This window comes from Leguminivora glycinivorella, chromosome Z (genome assembly GCF_023078275.1).
Source record: "Leguminivora glycinivorella isolate SPB_JAAS2020 chromosome Z, LegGlyc_1.1, whole genome shotgun sequence".
Taxonomy (NCBI): domain Eukaryota; kingdom Metazoa; phylum Arthropoda; class Insecta; order Lepidoptera; family Tortricidae; genus Leguminivora; species Leguminivora glycinivorella.
The window spans coordinates 2,027,825-2,048,591 of NC_062998.1; the positions used below are offsets into that span (position 1 = coordinate 2,027,825).

General features: G+C 37.7%; 2 protein-coding genes across 2 annotated transcripts; one reads left to right on the forward strand and one right to left on the reverse strand.

Annotated features, from left to right (window-relative positions):
* The first annotated feature begins 6,963 nt into the window (after positions 1 to 6,963).
* Positions 6,964 to 7,995, forward strand: LOC125241459 (PAXIP1-associated glutamate-rich protein 1). The gene has a single exon (XM_048149965.1). The coding sequence runs from the start codon at positions 7,110 to 7,112 to the stop codon at positions 7,557 to 7,559; it is 450 nt and encodes a 149-aa protein (XP_048005922.1). The 5' UTR covers positions 6,964 to 7,109; the 3' UTR covers positions 7,560 to 7,995.
* A 6,886-nt stretch (positions 7,996 to 14,881) lies between these two features.
* Positions 14,882 to 17,142, reverse strand: LOC125241431 (cyclin-dependent kinase inhibitor 1C-like). The gene is made up of 3 exons (XM_048149922.1): positions 16,793 to 17,142; positions 15,745 to 16,319; positions 14,882 to 14,901 (listed from the first exon to the last, which is right to left on the reverse strand). Exons 1-3 carry the CDS (start codon positions 17,140 to 17,142, stop codon positions 14,882 to 14,884), a joined length of 945 nt encoding a protein of 314 aa, XP_048005879.1.
* Positions 17,143 to 20,767: the final 3,625 nt, after the last annotated feature.

Here is a 20,767-nt window from a genome sequence, read left to right on the forward strand (position 1 = left end):
ACCGATAGTTTGCACGGTTATGTGTATTTCCATTGTCCAGATTCCCGTCCGCGGTCGATTTACGACGGACGTCCGCGTAGTGTGTTCCTAGCTTTATACTTTGTCACCTGAGACAGGGAGAATAGAGGAAAGGAGGAAAGTCTGGCGAAGTAGAACAGTAGCAAAAAAAAAACATTCAGTCGAATTGACCTCCTCCTTTTTTTGAAGTCGGTTACGGGTTAAGGCTCCGCGCACACGGACGACAAAGTTGCTCGGCAACTTTCCCTAAGGCTCCGCGCACACGGACGACAAAGTTGCTCGGCAACTTTCGTATTTGTATGAAAAGTTGCGTCGCCTCGTGTGCGCACCTTCATACTAGCCCATAGACCGAGCGACGGAGACAAAACAGTTTTGTCGCCCGTGTGCGCGGAGTCTAAAAATGACCGGTGACAGATCTGTCAGTGTCTTGTCAGTATCAGTTTGAACTGTCAGATTGCATACAATTTTTTTTTAAGATTATTGTTATTGTGAAGGTTGAATATGCAATCGACTCATGCTTGACCAACTTTAAGTTTGGAATCTCAGTTGTCTATGTGCAGACTTTTGAGTTTTCAAACGACACTCTTTTGACAGGACTCATGATGTAAACATGTTTGTGTAAATATATATTAATAAATTATAAATAAATAACGTTCGGATAATCCAAAGTGCCTTCCTATTGTTCCAAGGACCTCCTGTGGGAATTACCACAGGTTATGGCCCATACGCGACGTTAAGGAACATTGTATTTAAAGCTAGGAAGTGTTTGTATTTTTTCAGCATTATTTAGTCAGCTTTCGTACGGCGAGAATAACGTTAGCAACCACAGTTGTTGACAACATAACCTTAGCAACGAGAGTAACATCATAGTTAAAGGAAAACCGTAAGTAAACTACATCATGGACAGCAAGGACAACATAAAGACTTTGAAATTAAATACGAATTATTCTAATTGGAGAAAACTAGCTAAATTATTTCTGGATGCAAAAGGAATTGGAGCCGATGATAAAGGTAAAGACGCAAAAGCTAAATACTATATTTTAAATTCAATAGATGAAAATATTTTACATTATGTGATTAATTGCTCAACCACAAAGGATATTTTTGAAAAATTAGATATTGTCTTCAATTACAAAGTGGAAAAAGACAGTCACCTCAGAGTTATAGAATTTTATAACTACAAATTTACTGGAGATATACTTCAAGATATTAGCAAATTGCAAAATATGTGTTTTGAACTAGAATCTACCGCAAATAAAATAAATGATGACATGCTTATACAAAAGATTTTGACCATTTTACCTTCAAAATTAAATTACTTCAGGACTGTATGGGAGGTAACTCCGAAGTCTGACCAAACCATACATACTTTGATCGAACGAATTCAAAAAGAACTTAAGCTTGTTGAAAATAATTATTCAATAGTAGTCAATTCAGATATAAATAACCAAACAGAGGAAGCAATGAAAAGCAATGAAAGAATTTGTTTTAATTGCAACCAACGAGGGCATATTGCGAGATTCTGTAATAATAAAAAATGCACAATATGCAATAAAAGTGGCCACACTTCCAGTGAATGTTTTTCTACAAAGGTATGTAGGAAATGTAACAGGAAGGGACACATTGAAAAATTTTGTCGCACTTTTAGTCTGGTGAGTGAACAACTGAAGCATACAACTAGTATTAGAGCCATTATTGATTCGGGTGCATCCTCTCACATGTTCTATAATAATGATGTCATTAACTCCACAGAAAATGTAAATGTAGAAATAAGATGTGCTAATGCAGAGAACCTCGTCGCACAAGCCATAGGTACAGTAAAAACAAATGGTTTTGAACTGGAAGATGTACTACATGTTCCTGCAATTTCTAGAAACCTGATATCTGTAAGTTCAATCACTGATCATGCAGCTTCTGTACTCTTCGTTGGAAACAAGGTAACTGTAAAGAAATATAATCGCATTATTCTTACGGGATATAAAACTAGAAACGGTCTTTATGAAACAGAATTTTCTGCTAACACTGTTCGCGAGGTTTTGCTTTCTGAGAACGCCGATATTTGGCATCGTCGGCTAGGTCACGTATCGGATGTGCCGCGTCTAGCTAAACTGGTGAACGGTATCAAAATTGGGGGGAACATAAAGAAAACTTTTGTGAAATATGCATTAAAGCAAAAATGACTAGAAAACCTTTCAAAAATAATAGAATTAAAGCAAAATTTCCTTTAGAAATTATCCATACGGACATTTGCGGTCCGATAGAAATTCCCACTTGGGATAATAAAAAATATTTTATTACTTTTTTGGATGACTTTACACATTTTTGTGTTGTCTACTTAATTACTTTTAAAAGTGAAGCCTTTAATAAAATAAAACAGTTTGTGACTTTAGCGGAGAACCATTTCAATACAAAAGTTAGAAAATCAGATGCGACAACGGAAAAGAATACTCGAACAATAACCTAATGGCTTGGTGCAGCTCTAAGGGCATAATTATGGATCTAACAATACCCTACACTCCTCAATTAAATGGAAAAGCAGAGCGATTGAATAGAACCTTGTTAGAACGAACGAGAGCATTAATATTCGATGGTCGAGTTCCAAATTATCTATGGGGTGAAGCTCTTATAACTGCAAGTTTCTTAATCAATAGAAGTCCTACCGAAGGCAAAGACAAAACTCCAGCAGAGATGTGGTTTGGCATCAAACCTGATGTATCACATGTAAGACGTTTTGGTTCAACAACTTATTATAAAATAAACTCTGGTGTACGAAAGCTAGATGTCAGATGCAAAAAGGGAATCCTGATTGGCTATATCAGGAATGGTTACAAAATATGGGTGGATGAAACAAAAACAATTGTAAGAGCGAGGGATGTAAGAATAAATGAAGATGAGCAAGGTATATATACAAATGAAGAAAATGATGAAACTATTAGAGGTCTTTGGACAATCAACGAAGAAACTGAAGAGACAGTTAGGGAAGGCACAACACAAAATGAAGATCAAATAAACAGGCAGGAAGAAAATCAGGTCAGAAGAGTCAACAGTAATGAAGGTCGAGAAGGAGATACATTAAGAAGAATTGAAACTAGTAGCAATGGAGAGGAGGGTCGAGAAGGAGGTACATCAAGAAGAGTTGGAGGAAGTAGTAATATAGAGAAGAGTCGAGAAGGTGATATGTTAAAAAGAAAAGTAAGAAGTAGAAATGCAGAGAATGTTCGAGAAGGTGTTATTCATTTAAGAAGATTAGGAAGCGAAACAAGTGAAGATGAAACAAAAGATGAAACAAAAGAAGATGAAACAAAAGAAGATGAAACAAAAGAAGATGAAACAAAAGAAGATGAAACAAAAGAAGATGAAACAAAAGAAGGTGAAACAAAAGAAGATGAAACAAAAGAAGGTGAAACAAAAGAAGATGAAACAAATGAAAGCGAAACAAATGAAGGCGAAACAAATGAAGGCGAAATAAATGATGGCGAAACAAATGATGGCGAAACAAATGAAGGTGAAATAAATGAAGGCGAAACAAATGAAGATAAAACAAAAGACAATGAAACAAATGAAATAGAAACAATTGAAGAAGAAGAAAATAATGAAGTATTTTATGATGGGAATGAAGAATTTTTTGATAATGAAGAAGTTGAAAATCGAGTTGGAAGTATTGAAAATCAAAATATTGATAGTGATGTTAATCAAAATAGAAGAGTTCAACCTGCTAGAGACCGCAGATTACCTGATAGATATAAAGATTATTTAATGAATTATGATACTGAAGCTTCAATGTTAACTTACGAGGAGGCAATAGAATCAAAAGAAAAGGATAAATGGAAAAAGGCAATAAAAGAAGAAATTAAATCACTTGAAGAAAATAAGACGTGGTCATTTGTGGATGAACAGGAAGCAAAAGGAAGAAAATTAGTTACTAGCAAGTGGATTTTTACAGTAAAGTCTGATGGCAGATATAAAGCCAGACTAGTTGCAAGAGGCTTTCAACAAAAGTACAAAATAGATTATGACGAGACGTACAGTCCGGTAGTTAATAGTACGTCTTTAAGAATCTTACTATCTATTGCAGCGGCAAAAGGGTTAAAAATAAAACAGTTTGATGTGAAGACAGCCTTTTTACATGGAGACTTGAAAGAATGTATATACATGAAGGTACCCAAAGGCTATAGCAACAAAGAAGGCAAAGTATGCAAACTAAACAAGAGCTTATACGGTCTGAAACAAGCTCCACTAATGTGGAATATTAAGTTTACAGAGTTCTTAATAAAGATGGGGTTCAAGCAGATGAAACTTGATCAATGCATTTTTGTTATGGAGGGTGAAAGAAAGATTATTCTTGCGGTATATGTCGATGATGGATTAGTTCTTGGAGAGAAAGAAGAAGATCTAGTGTACATAATAGAAAGAATTAGAAAGGCTTTTGAACTAAGAGTCTTAGATGAAGTCACCAATTACATTGGTTTGGACATTAAGCAAGATGAAAATGGGATTAAAATTTTTCAGAAAACATACAGTGAGAAAATCATTAAGAAATTTAACCTAAACAATGCCAAAGAATGTAAATGTCCAACAATTCTGATAGAACAGCATCCGTCAGTAAAGGTTGATACTAAGTCTCATGAGCTTTACCGAGAGATGATAGGGTCATTGTTATATCTTTCGAATAAAACGCGACCAGACATTAGTTTTCAAGTGGGTTATTGTTCGAGGCATCAAAATTCTCCAAATTTAAATGATTTGAATAATGCTAAGACAATTTTGCGATTCCTGAAAGGCTCAACAGAAAAAGGGATTCACTTTAATAAAGATGATAAAGTACTCAGGGGTTATTGTGATTCGGATTTCGCGGGAGATCCAGACACTAGGCGCAGCACTTCTGGTTTTGTGATTTGGCTGAATGGTGGACCAGTGGCATGGAGCTCAAGAAAACAATCAGTAGTCGCACTGAGCAGCACAGAAGCAGAATTCATAGCAGCAGCAGAATGTTGTAAAGAACTACTATTCATAAGGGATCTGATTTTTGAGATAACCAAGGAAAAACTAGAAGTTGAGATGAGAGTAGATAATCAATCTGCAATTTGGCTTATGAAAAAAGGAATCATGGGGAGAAGAAGCAAACACATAGACGTAAAATACTATTACCTAAAAGAGAAAATTGACGAAAATCAGATTACAGTTAAATACTGTCCGACGGGATCACAGCTGGCTGATATATTAACTAAAAGTTTACCGGCTGTAAAGTTTGAAAAATGTCAACGAAGATTAGTGTTTTAGTGATATTGTGGCTAAAATGAGTCATTGAGTGTAGTATAAGTGCGGGCTAAAGTGAACGTTAATAATTTTTTCGGCTCATGTCGGGGTTTTGTTTATAATTATCGTAGTATGTAAGTTTTTTTTTTTATAGGGTGTGTAAAAATAATACAGAAATGTGTATTGAAAGAAAACTTAAGGATTCTGGAAGCATGAAATAAAGTTAGAATTAAGGGGGTGCTTAATAATGATTCACTTAAGGGGGTGTAAGTGTATTAGTGTACTAATGGTAAGTGAATCAATATAAAAGCAACCAACAAACGAACTTGAAAAAAGAGTAAAACCACACATTCATTTAGTCATTATTTACACAGTGTTCTGAAGTTATCCTTAAGTATTTTTTCTAAATTTTATTTATTCCAAATATTATTATAATTTTTAGTATTTTAGTATTTGTTTAGAGAAGGGAAGGATACGTAAATTTTATAATCGAATATGTATTTGGCAATTAGTAATGATGTATCGAGCGGTGGAGAATAAAGATAAGTATGAGTCGAGAGGTGGAATAAATAAGGGAGATAGATGTAGTTAATTTATATATTAGTAGCGATGTATCGAGTGGGAGAATAAAAGATAAATATGAAGCGAGAAGTAGAATAATTAACTGTTTATTTATATATTTGTAGCGATGTATCGAGTGGGAGAATAAAGAATAATATGAGGCGAGAAGCTGAATAATTAACTACTTATTTATATATTAGTAGTGATGTGTCGATTAGTGGGAGTTTATATTATATGAGAGTACATGTAGATATGTACTAATTAATATTTGATGATAACGTTTTTTGAAACCTTTTGTTTTTTGGTAATGTGATGAAAGTTTTGATATATTGTTCTGGAAATGAGATTGTGGCCTTTTTTAAATAAAAGTTGTAAAGTATTAGATAAAAGTTGTAAAGTATGTACTAACGCTTCAAGCAGAGTCGATTGAGGGGGTGTGTTATTGTGAAGGTTGAATATGCAATCGACTCATGCTTGACCAACTTTAAGTTTGGAATCTCAGTTGTCTATGTGCAGACTTTTGAGTTTTCAAACGACACTCTTTTGACAGGACTCATGATGTAAACATGTTTGTGTAAATATATATTAATAAATTATAAATAAATAACGTTCGGATAATCCAAAGTGCCTTCCTATTGTTCCAAGGACCTCCTGTGGGAATTACCACAATTATGAATTTTTAAGACTGTCTGTGGGAAGCCTAAGGCCCTTCAGTTGCAGTTCAGTTACAAATCTCTCCGCTTGGAGCGCATGCACAAACTACTAAGAAGATACATGAGACCCCATGACCTAGCGCATCGATCAGCCGCTTAGTTGCAACGCGCGCCAATAGATGGCGCTTAAGCTATATTGCGAAACGGGACAATGACGTCATCTTTTTCGTGCATGCTGCCCGTAGTAACGAGTTATTAGACGTTAATCACGTCAAAAATAAAAAAGCTCTCTTCAGGATCTGAACCCGGGACCTCTTGCTCCGTAGGCGGGGTCACTGCCGAGAAGGCTAAGAGATTGGCAAACCCTTATGTACCTGTGATTGCAGCGCCACCTATCTTTTCTTTTATATGTGCACTTCTGATACTTAGCTTTCGCTCCTTACCTCTAATCTCCATAACCTGAGTGCCTGAAAAACCTGAAAGTCAAACACTTCTTATCATTTTTTATCAACTTGTATTGTAAAACAAACGTACATAAAAATTGAAGGCGCTTTTCAAAGAGTACTTTATCCTATTGCAATTCTATGAATATAAAATAGCAGAAAATAATTTTGTTAAAATATGACAGAACTACAAGGAGATGATTGGGACTTACCTTGTTCAGACGACGAGCTCTCCAAAGCGGGAACAACTATCGGTAAAAACTGGATAGTGGAGGCCTCTGAGCTAGAAGAGCTTTATAATAAAATAGACAAAAACGGCACTTTGTCTTTAGAATGGAAATGCCCTGGCAGGCGAGCGCCTTCTCCCGTCGATGTGAAAAAAGAAGCTAAAATCGAAGTACCGCAGTCACCAGTGAAGGAAGAGAAATCTGATTTTGATTTTATGGATGAAGTTAGCTCGCTTAGACTGCGGGTGAGGCGGGAAGGCGAGGACACGTTGCGTGGGTCAGCTAAGAAGAAGACTACATCATTTGATGGTATTTTGTCGAATATGATCAGGCACAAACGGATAGAGCAAATGGAGAAGCAGGCAAACACCCCCACCACATCGTCTTCAAGCTCTTCTTGACCTTTTCAGAGTAGGAGATTGAATCTCCGGAAAACATAGTGTCTTGTCAGGCTCAGAGTATATTCTGGCAAAATAGTTTATTTACTTATAATTAATATTGTCTAATTGATTATTTACTAAAGTTAAACATATTTGAAAAAATATTAATGTTGGAAGAGAAAAGTCTTATTTTTTAAGATTAAGCGACAACAACAATGTATAGGGTACAACCTGCAATTATTTTTTCAGAAAATTGCACCTTACAAGGCAACATACAAGGTGCTATCTGCTACAAAAAAAAATCGCAGATAGCACCTTGTATGTTGTTGTAGTCGTAAGCTTAGTACCCAAATGTTATGCACATATAAGTCTGGTGTGAACTTTTAGATACTTTCCTATAGCATTGAGAGTTATCTTTATGAATCTCTTAGAACACACTAAACATAAATGGAGCTTCATTTACATAGTTACTTACATAGTAACCGAAAATCTACTTACAGAATTTGAAAATATTACAAACTATACTTAACCTAGGTTAGTTTGTATATATGTGTGTGTGTGTGTGTGTGTGTATGTGTGTGTGTGTGTGTGTGTGTGTGCGTGGTGTGCGTGTGTGTGTGGGTGTGTCTGTGTGTGTGTGTGTGTGTGTGTGTGTGTGTGTGTGTGTGTGTGTGAGTGTAAGTGAGTGTGTGTGTGAGAGAGAAAGAGTGTATGCGTGTCTTGCGTGTGTATGGTTGCTACATATTAACCAAATTAAATTAAATTAAATTAAATTGTATTTATTGTTTTTGTAGAAGTGCTTCTGTTTCCTCGTAATCAATTTTTTTTTTTTAGCAGTGAATGTGTTAACTGCGTCACACTTATTTTTATAGTGGCAATAGAGTCATTGTGTGTACTGATGAATGTCCAGAAATTACTCTCAATGTTTCAAATCCCAAATTATCATTTCCCAAAAAAATGTTTGGCAAAACAACTTCAACATTTAACTTTTAGAAAACAAAAAACTTTTTTGCCAAGTTTTTGTTTACCAAACAATTAAGGTGGTTAAGATTCAATTTACCAAATATTTTATCATTAATTTATTAGTAGAGTTACTAGGTATACTACCGCTAACTCATACAGGGTGAAAAATTCAAATGGGTCATAAATTGAAAGTAATAGTTTAATAAAAGATTATTACCTATTTATCTATTTTATTGTAAGACCAGTATATTGTATTATATAGTTCTATTACTGTGTTTACATAAAGTAGTCAGTACCTAAGACTATTTTTGTATAATAACTTTTAAATAGTTTTAATTTGGAGCTATAAATAAATTTATTTTTATTTTTTGATAATCAAGTTCCTATACTTTGTGTATATTAAAAGTAGGTACTATTAATTTGTATAAAAACGATTATATAATAAAATACAAAGAGTCTTATAAAAATGTATTATACAGTAGAAACATAGTGCTAGTTTTTGTCCACAAAACCATATAGTGAATAAATTGTTACATTTTTTTTTTAAATATGATATTTATATTTATTTTAGACAACAAGGACTGTAAATACGGCAAAGAAGATTTTTATACTTTTTCGTCAAATGAACAAAAACTAGCACCGTCATTTACGAAATATTATGATATACCTTACTTATGGTACTTCCAGATTTTTCTAATTACCTATTTAAGATTAGAGCTCATTTTATATGTGGAAGTTCCTTATTGTTACTAGGTAATATATTCCAGTAATAAAATGTATTTACATCATACCTTGGAGTATAAATATTTCTGTTTTATGTTTAATTTTTAACTGAAAACGAACAGGTAATTTCTAAATAAAAATCAGCCTCTTTCTCTAACGTTCGATCTCAGATATTATGCCCTCACCCACCCTCACCCTTTGGTAAGGATATATCGATTTTCCTTTTCTGCAGCGCCATCTCTACTTTTTTTATGGAACGTAATGTCAGCGCATGGTAACACAATTAAAATAGATTGACACCACAGCAAATCGCCTAAAGTGTTCAGAATTTGGGACACCCCAATTAGCGTAAGTTAAGTTGTTAACAAAAATTAACTCGCTGTCATTTTTGTGACGACAATAAAATTAAGCATAAAATCTGTCTAAAAAATTACTTTTTTCACATTCTGAATGTAGATTATTGCTTAAAGTTTATGTAATTACTTAACACAAAAACAATATATCTATAGAAATTTCATGCTTAATAATTATCGTCACAAAACTGACAGTGAGTTAATTTATAACAACTTTGGTCCCAAATTCTGAAAATGCTCGTGAACTTACGTTTTAAGTAGGTAAGTAGTTTTTGTTTTTTTAAGGAAACTAAAAAGTTCTCTTTCGTTATTTCTGGTAACTTGAGACCCATAGATATCATAATTGAATTTTGGATGGGTTTTGGCATTTCTTCTACTCGGCTTGTCAATTCTCCTGTCACTAATTTCTACGCACGATGGTGTTTTGAATTTCTTGGACACAAATGGCTCACCTTTCAGTTTTAATAAGTTCTGTCGTCTTGGGCGTGTTTACTATAATTTCGCTCGCTATAGCTGTCTACCACTTCGTCGGAGTGAAGCAGAGCAAAGGTGGTCAAGAGGGGGGAGGAACCAAGGAGAAGCAGCCCGAGCCGCCAGCTACCCCAAAGGAGACAGCGCCGACCCCTGCGGGTCATCCAGCGCCCGTGGACCCTAAACAACTCCTCCGTTCACTTTCAAGGCAACATACTCACGTCCCTCATCTTGACAACAAATTCATAATCAGGAAATCAGAATCCTTAGACAAACCTGAAGTATATGAATCAACGGATGGCGGAAGGCGTGAAATCACAAAGCCGGATATGCAACTTTTTGACGACCACCCTGTGACCAAGAATTTTAGTTTGCAAATACTGGCGCATAGTTGGCAAGACAATGATCTTTTGCCGCGCGCACCAAAGCGTTATGGTCGGTGATTTACTTTTGATAAGCTGCGTTCGACTCTAGTTTTAGCAAAATGCACGATATGGCTACTTCATTCTTATTAATATAGTTAAAATTAGGTTCCATTCAAAACGGCGTGCGAATTCACATGCGATTGTTACATTTGCACACTTTTGAGGAATACAATTTACAACGCACTCTTATAAAAGTTATAAAATACCGCAATGTACAGGCTTGTAAAAAGGAGTAGCAACATCGTCGTATCGTCTCGTTTTCTCACACATATTAGTAAGAAAGGGATGACACATATTGCCACATTTAAATTTCTACTCCTTTTCCCTAAGCAATGAAACTCGCATGCGAATTCTCGTTCCGTAACCTAATATTTTGTAGCAGCCGTGTTAAGCTAAGCGTCTACTTCAACTAAAGTTGATACCAAGATTTTTAGTATGCTTGTGCAAATATGTTCATTTTATATTTTGTAATTGTTTATTGCAGGGTATTTTAGATAATTAAATATTTTATTCATCTTTATGCACGTATCTTGATCAATCTACTTTTTCCCCTCACTAGCTCGGAAACACGTGTTTTGTCCTTTAATGCCAGCGGGTAAAAACGTTTTATCCACTAGTGGGTAAAGTAATTTGACCTTGAATAAAGTCAAATTGACTGCTTTAAAATTGATAAAAGTAAGTGAATCTAGTAATAAAGATGATTTACTACTGTAGAACTACTGGAAGCAGTGGTAAACGCATTTTTTGCGTTGTAGTTTACTCGCTATACTTAGTGAGGGGAAAGGTTTTGTGTTACACTCGGGTGCAAATGTATTTTACATCTCGTGTGTTAAAAAACTCGCAAGTTCAGGATTTTATTCTCGAACCACTCGCTTCGCTCGTGGTTCAACTATAGAATCCTTTCACTTGCTCGTTTTTCAATTCCACACTCGGCGTTAAAATACTACTTTGCCCCCTTGTATCAAAATCAAATCAAAATCAAAATAATTTATTCAGCAAATAGGCCACAGGGGCACTTTTACACGTCACATGTACATAGGTATTTAAAAAAATATTTAAAATTGAGTTGAAATTACAATTGATACTATTATATACTAATTCTAAGTTCTAACTAAAGTTAACTCTATACAATTAATTAGAGATGTAGAAGGTCTCTAAATGTCGAATTACAACCAAGAACTACACTAAATTTTAATATAAAAAGTACAAAACAAATACAAAAAAAAAAAAGTCTAAAATTACTTTAGAGGTGCAAATGACTCTAAATGTCACAACTAAAAATAAAATGTATATCTACTTAATCTAATTCTCCTTAGAGATGTATATGGTCTCCATGAGTCAAAATCATATATTTAAAATATTCACTAAAAGAAAGGAAACAAACGACAACCGAACAAAGTGTCCTAATTTAATAAAAATTAGAATTAAAGTTACTAAGTTATAACAGCCCCAGTAAGCTTAAACAGACCGGTCTTCACAGACGGCACCCGTTCACGAGTATGACGCGTATCTCAGCCATCGCCTCCCTCAACCTTTATTCGGGAAGGTGTCGACCCGATCAACGACGCCACCGCAGCAAAGACTTTTAAGTGTGCATGACATGTTCAAGCTGCCAGGCTAAATTAAATATTCAAATAATAAAACATAGCTGTAAGACACTATATTCTGTGCTCGTATGTTACAAAGGAAGGAAATATAGATTTATACAATAAAATTAAAGTAAGATAAACATTAAACATTAAACACATAATCTTGGAGATGTATAAGGTCTCCAAGTGTCCACAACTAAACTTAAATAAAAACAATATAATCAGACGAGAATATGTTCTCATACGTCAATTGAACACTAGTATGCTTAATTACACAATGCAGAGAAAATGAAAAAATATATACGACTTCATTCATCTATTGACAAGCAACCACCTTAAAGGCATCCCTATCATCTATAAAATCCTTCACAGTGTAGTACGCCTTACATAACAACAAACGCTTAATGCGTGCCTTAAATTTGTCAAATGGCAAATCCACTATATCGGTTGGTACTTTGTTATAAAAACGTGTACAGTTCCCGACGAAAGACGTACCAACCTTACGGAGACGGTGGGCGGTCACAGCAAGTTTATGTTTGTTCCTTGTGTTATAGTTATGGATGTCACTGTTAAGCTTGAATTCGTGGATATTTTTCCGAACATACATAATATTTTCGTATATGTATTGAGAGGCAACGGTAAGAATGTTCACCTCTTTGAATTTTTCTCTTAAAGATGCTCGACCGCCCAATCCGTAGATTGAACGGACTGCTCGTTTTTGCAGCACAAAAATAGCCTGAATGTCTGCAGCTTTTCCCCATAACAGGATCCCATATGACATAACACTGTGGAAGTAGCTAAAGTATACCAGCCTGGCCGTCTCTACGTTTGTTAGTTGTCTGATTCGCCTTACTGCGTAAGCTGCAGAACTAAGTTTGCCAGCTAAAGTGGCTATATGTGCATGCCATTGCAGTTTTGAATCCAAAGTGACTCCAAGGAAAACCGTTCGATCTTCAAATTCCAGCGTTTCACCTTTCATTTGGATCTTACTGTTATTTACCTGCTTAACGTTCGGAAGCGCAAAACTGATGCACTTGGTTTTCTTGGCGTTTAGAAGTAAGTTATTCGCCGTAAACCAGTCTGTTATGCTAGACAGTGCATCGTTGATGTTATCGAAGCTGCTTTCCTTTCTGTCAACTTTGAATATAAGAGAAGTGTCGTCAGCAAATAACACTATATCATGTTTATCTTGCACTAGTTTCGGTAGATCATTAATGTATACTAAGAACAGGAAGGGACCGAGAATTGAACCTTGAGGCACTCCAAGTGCTACCGGTGAACCTGCTGATTGAGTCCCATTGATAACAACTCTCTGAGTTCTGTCGGAAAGGTACGATGAAACAAGGTCAAGGGCAGCAGCTTTAACCCCATAGTGGCTCAATTTTCTCTTTAAATTCTCGTGATCAACGCAATCAAAGGCCTTTGATAGATCACAGAAAATTCCAACAGCATCTTGAGCTCTTTCCCAGGCGTCAAAGATGTGTTTTAGAAGTACCAAACCGGCATCAGTAGTTGAACGACCTCTGGTAAAACCAAATTGATTATTGTCAAGCAATTTATTTCTGTTAAAGTGAGACAACAGTTGATTAAGAATAAGCTTCTCAAAGACCTTACTTAGCGCTGGTAATATTGAAATAGGTCTAAAGTTGGTCGGGTCTGATTTCGTTCCTGATTTAAACAGCGGGATAATTTTGCTGTGTTTCATAATATCAGGAAAAATGCCAGTTTCAATACATCTGTTGAAAATCTCAGCTAAATAGGGTGCGATTGATTCCACTATTGAGTGTAATACTTTAACTGACAAGCCCCATAGATCTTCAGTTTTCTTTAAATTTAAAGATCTGAACGTTTTAATAACTATGGTCGGAGTAACATAAGAAAATGTGAATATTTCTGAACATTCTTCTACATTAGCTTGCAGCATTTCTTCAGCGACAATTGGCGATGAGTTAAGAGACTTTGTTGTCTCTGCCGGTATATTCGAGAAAAATCGCTCGAAGTGATCTGCCACTTCACGGTCGGAACTTACTAAAGTATCAGCAACTCGTAGGTTGTAGTGCCGTTCTTTTATTTTACGCTTTCCTGTTTCACTGCTGATCACTTGCCATGTAGTTTTAACTTTATCGCTGGAATTTAAGATCTTTTTGGATAAATAATCAGCTTTAGCGGCGACACACATCCTTTTAAAAGATTTCGAGAAATTCTTTACGTACTCTATAAATTCCGGCCTTTTATCAGTTGTTCGCAGATCATACAAATCATAGAGCCGGCGTCTCTTATCGTGAATATCCGGCGTAGCCCAGTCGCTAAATTTAACCTTGACCTTGCCCTGCATCTTCTTGGGGATGAAGCAGGCATCAAATTCCTTTTTTATACAGTTAAACAACTCAGAACTCAGACAGTCAGGGTTCTCTCGGTTACATGAAAGAAAAGGTAAGTTGTTCCTAATATTACGATTGAATGACTGTAAGCGCCTTTCGGAAATCAGTCTGCACACAGTGTCTTGTGGAATATCCTCTATCTTCCCGCCAAAAGAGGCTTTTAGTCCACAGTGGTCAGAACTCATGGTGTTTATTACAGATTTACTAATCGCAATATCGTTACTGAAGATGTTGTCTATACATGTTGCACTGGTTGCCGTGATTCTAGTTGGTTCACAAAATAAATTTACTAAATTAAAAGATTTAAAGGTATTTAGTAACCTTCCACACAAAGGCGAATTTTCTAGCAAATTAATATTAAAATCGCCACATACAACTATAGTTTTCTGACTTCTAAAAACACGACTAAGGACTTCATCTATAACCGATTTAAATACATTATGTCCGCCGATGGGGGCCTGTACACGCATACAACGATAAATCGTTCCAACTCGACACAAGAAAGTTCTATAACGCGTTCTACAGACAAGTCAACAATGTCTCTACGCTCTTTACTTTTTATACTATGTTTAACCATTATCAATGACCCGCCGCGAATGCAGGATGTTCTGAAGAAATAACTAACTATACTATGATTATTGTAATTAAACATAAATTCATGCCCTTTAAGCCAGTGCTCGGTTATACAGAGAATGTCAGTATTCGAGGACTGTAAAAACAAATCTATTTCGAGTTCCTTGCTGGCAAAGCCTTGAATATTCTGGTGAACTAAATTTAATAACTCGGTTTCACTAAGCATACTAGCATCAATACGAGCAGAGCCGGCCGGTGCAGACGTTGTCGTAGCGGTTAGTTTAAATACAAATCACCAGGCGACTCCGTCTCGGAACCCACGCTACCGAGACATAAAGAGCTACGCGAAGTAAAACTACTAGACGCCGCCCTAGATACGACGGAGTCCTCAATATTATATGCTAACAGGTTAGCACAATCCACTAGACATCTTTTCGGTAGGTAGGTTCTGTTACAGGGCATTACAAAATCATATATAAATTTATTCGTATCAAAATACGAAATCGTACTACTATATACTGAGAGATTGTACAACAAAGAATTATAATGGTAAACTCTCTTATTCACCTTTCTCGACCTTCTGTATGGGAGCGCACACATAATTATTTTCCCTACCTCTCCCCGATCGAGCGCCGACAGAGTAGCGGACAAATTTAAAATATCGCGTTTAGTACAGTCTAAACTGTTCCCTACAAAAACTATAAGCGTCGAATCGCGGTCAAACTCGCCTGCAGAGATGCACTCGACCAAACTCGCGACGGTGGCCCCCGGGTGACAGTGGTTGATGACGCGCCGGTGGAGGCGCTCCGCCAGCAGCGCGCCCAGCCCGGCGCCCGCCTCGTCGCTGTACAGCACGGCGCGGGCGCGGGCGGCGCGCGGCGGCGGCGGGGAGGATGGCGGCGCGAGGCGGGGCGACGGCGGCGAGACGAGGGGTGGCGGCGCCGGAGCGGGCGAGACATAGGTCAGCAGCGCCAGAGCCAGCGTAGCTAGGCTGGGCGGCGACGAGGCCGGCGAGACGAGGGCCGGCGGCGATGGAGCCGGCCCGGCGATGGACGGTCGCGATGGAACCCGCTCGACGACGCCCGGCGGTGACGATGGCGGTTGAGCCGGTACTGGCGCAGGATCCCCGAAGCTCGAGACGGGGTGAAGGTCTCGGCTGGGCTCGGGCGCGACGCGAACAGCGCTCGCAGCGCGGGCGATCCCGGCGCGGCTAGGACGGCACGCAGCGCGGGCGAACTCGGCGCGGCGGGGCGCGTCGGTGGCCGTGGTGACTCGAAGCTCAGGTTGTAGCCGCTGCCCGGTTCTAGAACATTATTCATAAAGGCTATGTACTCCTGTAAAGCTTTACTTGACAATTCATCCCTATTAGTTAAGTCTATCAACTTTAATTCTAATTTTTTTAATTCATCGGAGCGGAGATTCAGCTCCTCAGTTGTCCTGTCTAGTTGATATTGACAGTTTAAAAGTTCCTCGCTGAGGGAAACACTTTTACATTTAGATTGCACTGTCTTAAACAGTGAAGTATGACGTTTCAGCAAAAGCTTTGATTTCTTAATGAATCTGTTCAATTTCAAGTATTTTTTAATTTTATTGTTACCTTTCAATGTAACTCTAACATCACTGTGGTCCTCAAATTGCACAGAATTTTTAATATCTAAAGTTTCTATTATTGGAGAGGACACTGTACTATCAAGAACTAAATCTACATCAAAACTATTTAATTCAGCAAAAATACTCATATTATTGTCAGCGGGCACGGGGTTGCCGGAGCAATACTTGCAAATATGTTTTGATTCCGACTCCTCCAGTTGCTGTTGCAAGTCCCGGACGCGTTGTAACGCCAGCTCGTGTATATCCTGGCATTGCTGGAACTGGTTGACAATGGCCTGCAGTTCATCGCGCTGCCCTTGCAAGTCTTCATACTCAACGTCTTGGTTGGCGAGTTGATTTTTTAGTGTTGTGTTTGTTCTTACAACACGCTCAATCTCCTGTTCACTCTCTTCTTGTTCTTGAAGGAGCTTTTTGTTCAGCTCGTTGGCTGTTTTGAGCTCCTTCTCTAATTGTTGCATTTTGGCAATCAGGACGTCCCTCCTTGTAGTCATCTTGGTAGGTTGTTCTGAAGACATATTTGTAATTTGAGACAATATAGCCAATAAAATATATGTATAGGCAGTGAGAATTTGTAATTATTAACTTAATACTTGCACTTGATACACTATTCAATAATAACAATATGACTTTAATGAGGAAATCAAAATTTACTAATCTTAATTCCTAGTGTATGATAACATGTAGTAGGTTTTATAATTCACTTTATTGAAAGTTTAACTGGTTTCCACTGTGTGTAGTCTTATTGTTTTTGAAGAGATTTAACAATGAACTAAGAAACACGGTAAGTTAAAACACTAAACAAGTTGTCATCAAACATGTACAAACATAACCAAATACCTAATGACTACTAGCAATTTGAAAGATTACATGAAAACTGTATGTAAAGATTATGAAAACAATACTCATCTGTAAATATCTTCGCAGAAACACTTGTTGTATAACAAATAACTATTGTTTCTATTATTCGCGGTGGTTAGCTCCCGTTTCCACAGCACGTGCTAAAGTCTCAGTAGTTAAAAGAAACTATCATGATAGCAATAAGGTTCAAATTTATTAAACAGTTTGCAGTGTGCAGGTAACTTTTTTTTAAGATGACAAAACGTGTTATCTCCGAAAGGGCTTTTTATGGATTTGAACCTTATTGCTATCATGATAGTTGCTTTTTAACTACACTGAGACTATAGCACGTGCCGCTTAAACGGGAGCTAACCGCAGCGAATAATAGAAACAAAGGCCTTTGTTTAACAGATTAGGGCAAAAGCGAAAAGTGCATCTCAGAAAATTCATACATGTATATGTAGTTCAGATCCGAACACCACGCTACCCACTTAGCATATTAAATTTGATATGGCATTGGTTCTCTAAAACTACTTCATATCTCGTCAACGTCACAATCGATTATGGTGCTCCCAGCTCCCACACCACTGGTTGTTAGGCATGTTGTATAACATGGGGTCACACTGGTCACACATTGATAAAGCCCAGTGTGGAAGCACCATAAATGTATCCTAGTGGAGCCATGCGCGGATCCAGGGGGGGGGGTCATGAACCCCCTACAAATTGACCATACAAATAGACCACGTGACCCCCCCTCTGGGGCCTAGGCCTTTACCACCTCTGGGGCCTGGGCACGAAGTTGGATCCGCGCTTGAGTGGAGCGACAGAACCCGGCGGCGCCACGATCACCACGTATCGTGCCACCTGCAGAGGTATGATATGACGTCGTCAAAAAGACGCTTGTGGCGAATATTAGATAGATGGCGCCAGTGCAGCTTTCCTGGCAGTTTTGGAGACCCATGTAGGCATACCCAATGCCCAACAGCAATCAAAAAGTGACTAGGTATTATATATACAACAAGTCCGTGACTCGTGAGTTTCCTTGAGAACACGAAAGAAAACATTTCGCAATAAACCTGACCAGAAATATATGATTATTGTCAAGAGGGCGCTGTTATTTTGTTATATGGTGGTGACAGTTTAGTGTAAAAGCGTACAGTGTACGCCGTACACCCATATTAAAGGCCGGCAACGCACCTCCAACACCTCTGGTGTTTCGGGTGTCCATGGGCGGCGGTGATCGCTTACCATCAGGCGACCTGTCTGCTCGTTTGCCTCCTATCCCATAAAAAAAAAGAAAATAGTTCTAATGAAATTCCGCAACATGGCACGAAGTCATATATTTTCTGGGGCTTTACATATATGTATATCATCCGAATGACATCCAATCGGATCGGACAATGTGAACACACTCTTAGCATTAACAATACTCTTTTCACATAGCTCCGAACCTGTCGTTTCGTCTGTCATAAATGTCTAATACCTACCTCTGTAAGACCCAGTAAAAGTGATTTCATAAAATAAGGAACGTTTGAAAATGCACGCGATTTAACCAATGGCCAACCTAGTAATGCTCATAGGCTCGGTCATCATGGCTGTTTTTACCGTTGGAGTAATCGCAACAGCAATTTACCATTTCATAGATGCTTCTTTAGATCCAGTGAGTACCACAACTCAGGTCACAACTAGCGCGTCGGAAACTGCAAACACCGAAGCACAGAACAGCCGCAGGTCCAACACGGCCAATCTGTCTATGCAAGCGGACTTTCAACTACTACCACAAAATATTAGTCTGCAACTCGTGCACCACAAGGACGGGATAAGAGTGATACCTCAGCGTATCAATGTGGAGTTGGTGCCGCATAATATATCTTATAATAGTGATGTGAATTTATAAATAATCGTGTTTTATTTTGGTAAAGGTAGTTTAGCGTTGAGTGTTTAACCACACCTCGGACAGTCATTCGCTTGCCCTTATCCCATTTATTTGGGATCGGCGCAGCATGTCCTTCTCTTTCATACCTCTCTATCGCCCGTTGTATCTCAACTAGTGATTCAATGCTCTTTGGTCTCAACCACACCTCGGACAATGGCGAGACATGAAAGGGGCGCGTTCCTACGACGCACACAGTCTAAGCTCGTGTAGGTGAACGCATACCATGCTTATGTGAGTGAGATATAATAATGTATAGGTCGGCTGGTCGCATTTTGACAAGGGGTAGCTGTGAAGTATAGTAGTAGGTAACCGAGGGCGAGTGGGCGACACTTTCAGCGGGGAGCGGCTATACTGTACTAATTGTACGATTAACTCTTTGGTTTAACTGAAGCGGTTTATATGATGTCGTTATTCATGATGTGATCTAGGGTTGATAGGGGGAAGAGGAAGACCTGTTGTACCGACTCCACTATAACGTGGGATGAGGGTAGGAGGAAGAATATCTAGGGTTGATCTAGGAGTTTGTGGCAGCCGTAGCCGCGGTAGCGACGAATACCTATTGATTACAAATGGCACTATGATAAAGTTAGTTCATAAAATGACAGTTTCTTTAACCCTTTGATGCTTGTCGAAATACACGAGTAATTACAGCGTTTTCACATTATCCGATCCGGTATATCGGATGTAGGGCCGATATCCTTTGAGGTCAACACTTACTTTGACATCTGCCTTTTAACTCCTTACATCCCTTATCCGATCGGATAATAACGTAAAAATCTTAGTGTAAATAGGTAATTTGGCGTAAGAGTATATATTTAGGTAGGCCTAATTTTTGAACTTACACTTTAATGAGTTTAAAGAAATAAAAACACGATATAAGCATAAACATAAACATTTTATTTAAATATTTTCAATTAAATCTTTATAATACATTCGGATACATTCGTCTGACTTTTCAAATATACACATAGGTATTGCGCCCGTAGACGAACAGCCCATTTTACGACACAATCGATTAAAAAAAAATCCTTTATTTTCAACTCTCACATTTTTTGGCTACGCAACCTATCAACAATTAAAAAAAAAAAAAAAAAACATTCCGCCCGGCAAAACAGAGTAGAAATTTAAGAGCGGCAACCTTGTAGTGTAAATTTCAAATCAATGCAAAACGACACGACCTTGTTTCCACTTTCAAATTTCTCCTCATTACCAGACAGACAGAAGTAATAAATCCACCATGAAACCACCACCACCACCACCAACCAACCAACCACCACCATGAACACCATGGAAGTATGTGCATAACACCAAAAAAGGGTCGTGTTTATAATCATATAAATAAGCAATATGGAACCTGTATGCATGGA

Excerpts from the sequence above, each read along its gene's own strand:
- LOC125241459 (XM_048149965.1), top strand. The coding sequence starts at position 7,110 with ATGACAGAACTACAAGGAGATGATTGGGACTTACCTTGTTCAGACGAC.
- LOC125241431 (XM_048149922.1), bottom strand. The coding sequence starts at position 17,142 with ATGTCTTCAGAACAACCTACCAAGATGACTACAAGGAGGGACGTCCTG. Across the intron at positions 16,320-16,792 it reads GAATCAAAACATATTTGCAA|AACCGGGCAGCGGCTACAAC; the intron begins GTATTGCTCCGG and ends ATAATGTTCTAG. Across the intron at positions 14,902-15,744 it reads GGTCGAGTGCATCTCTGCAG|GCCCCCATCGGCGGACATAA; the intron begins GCGAGTTTGACC and ends ATGCGTGTACAG.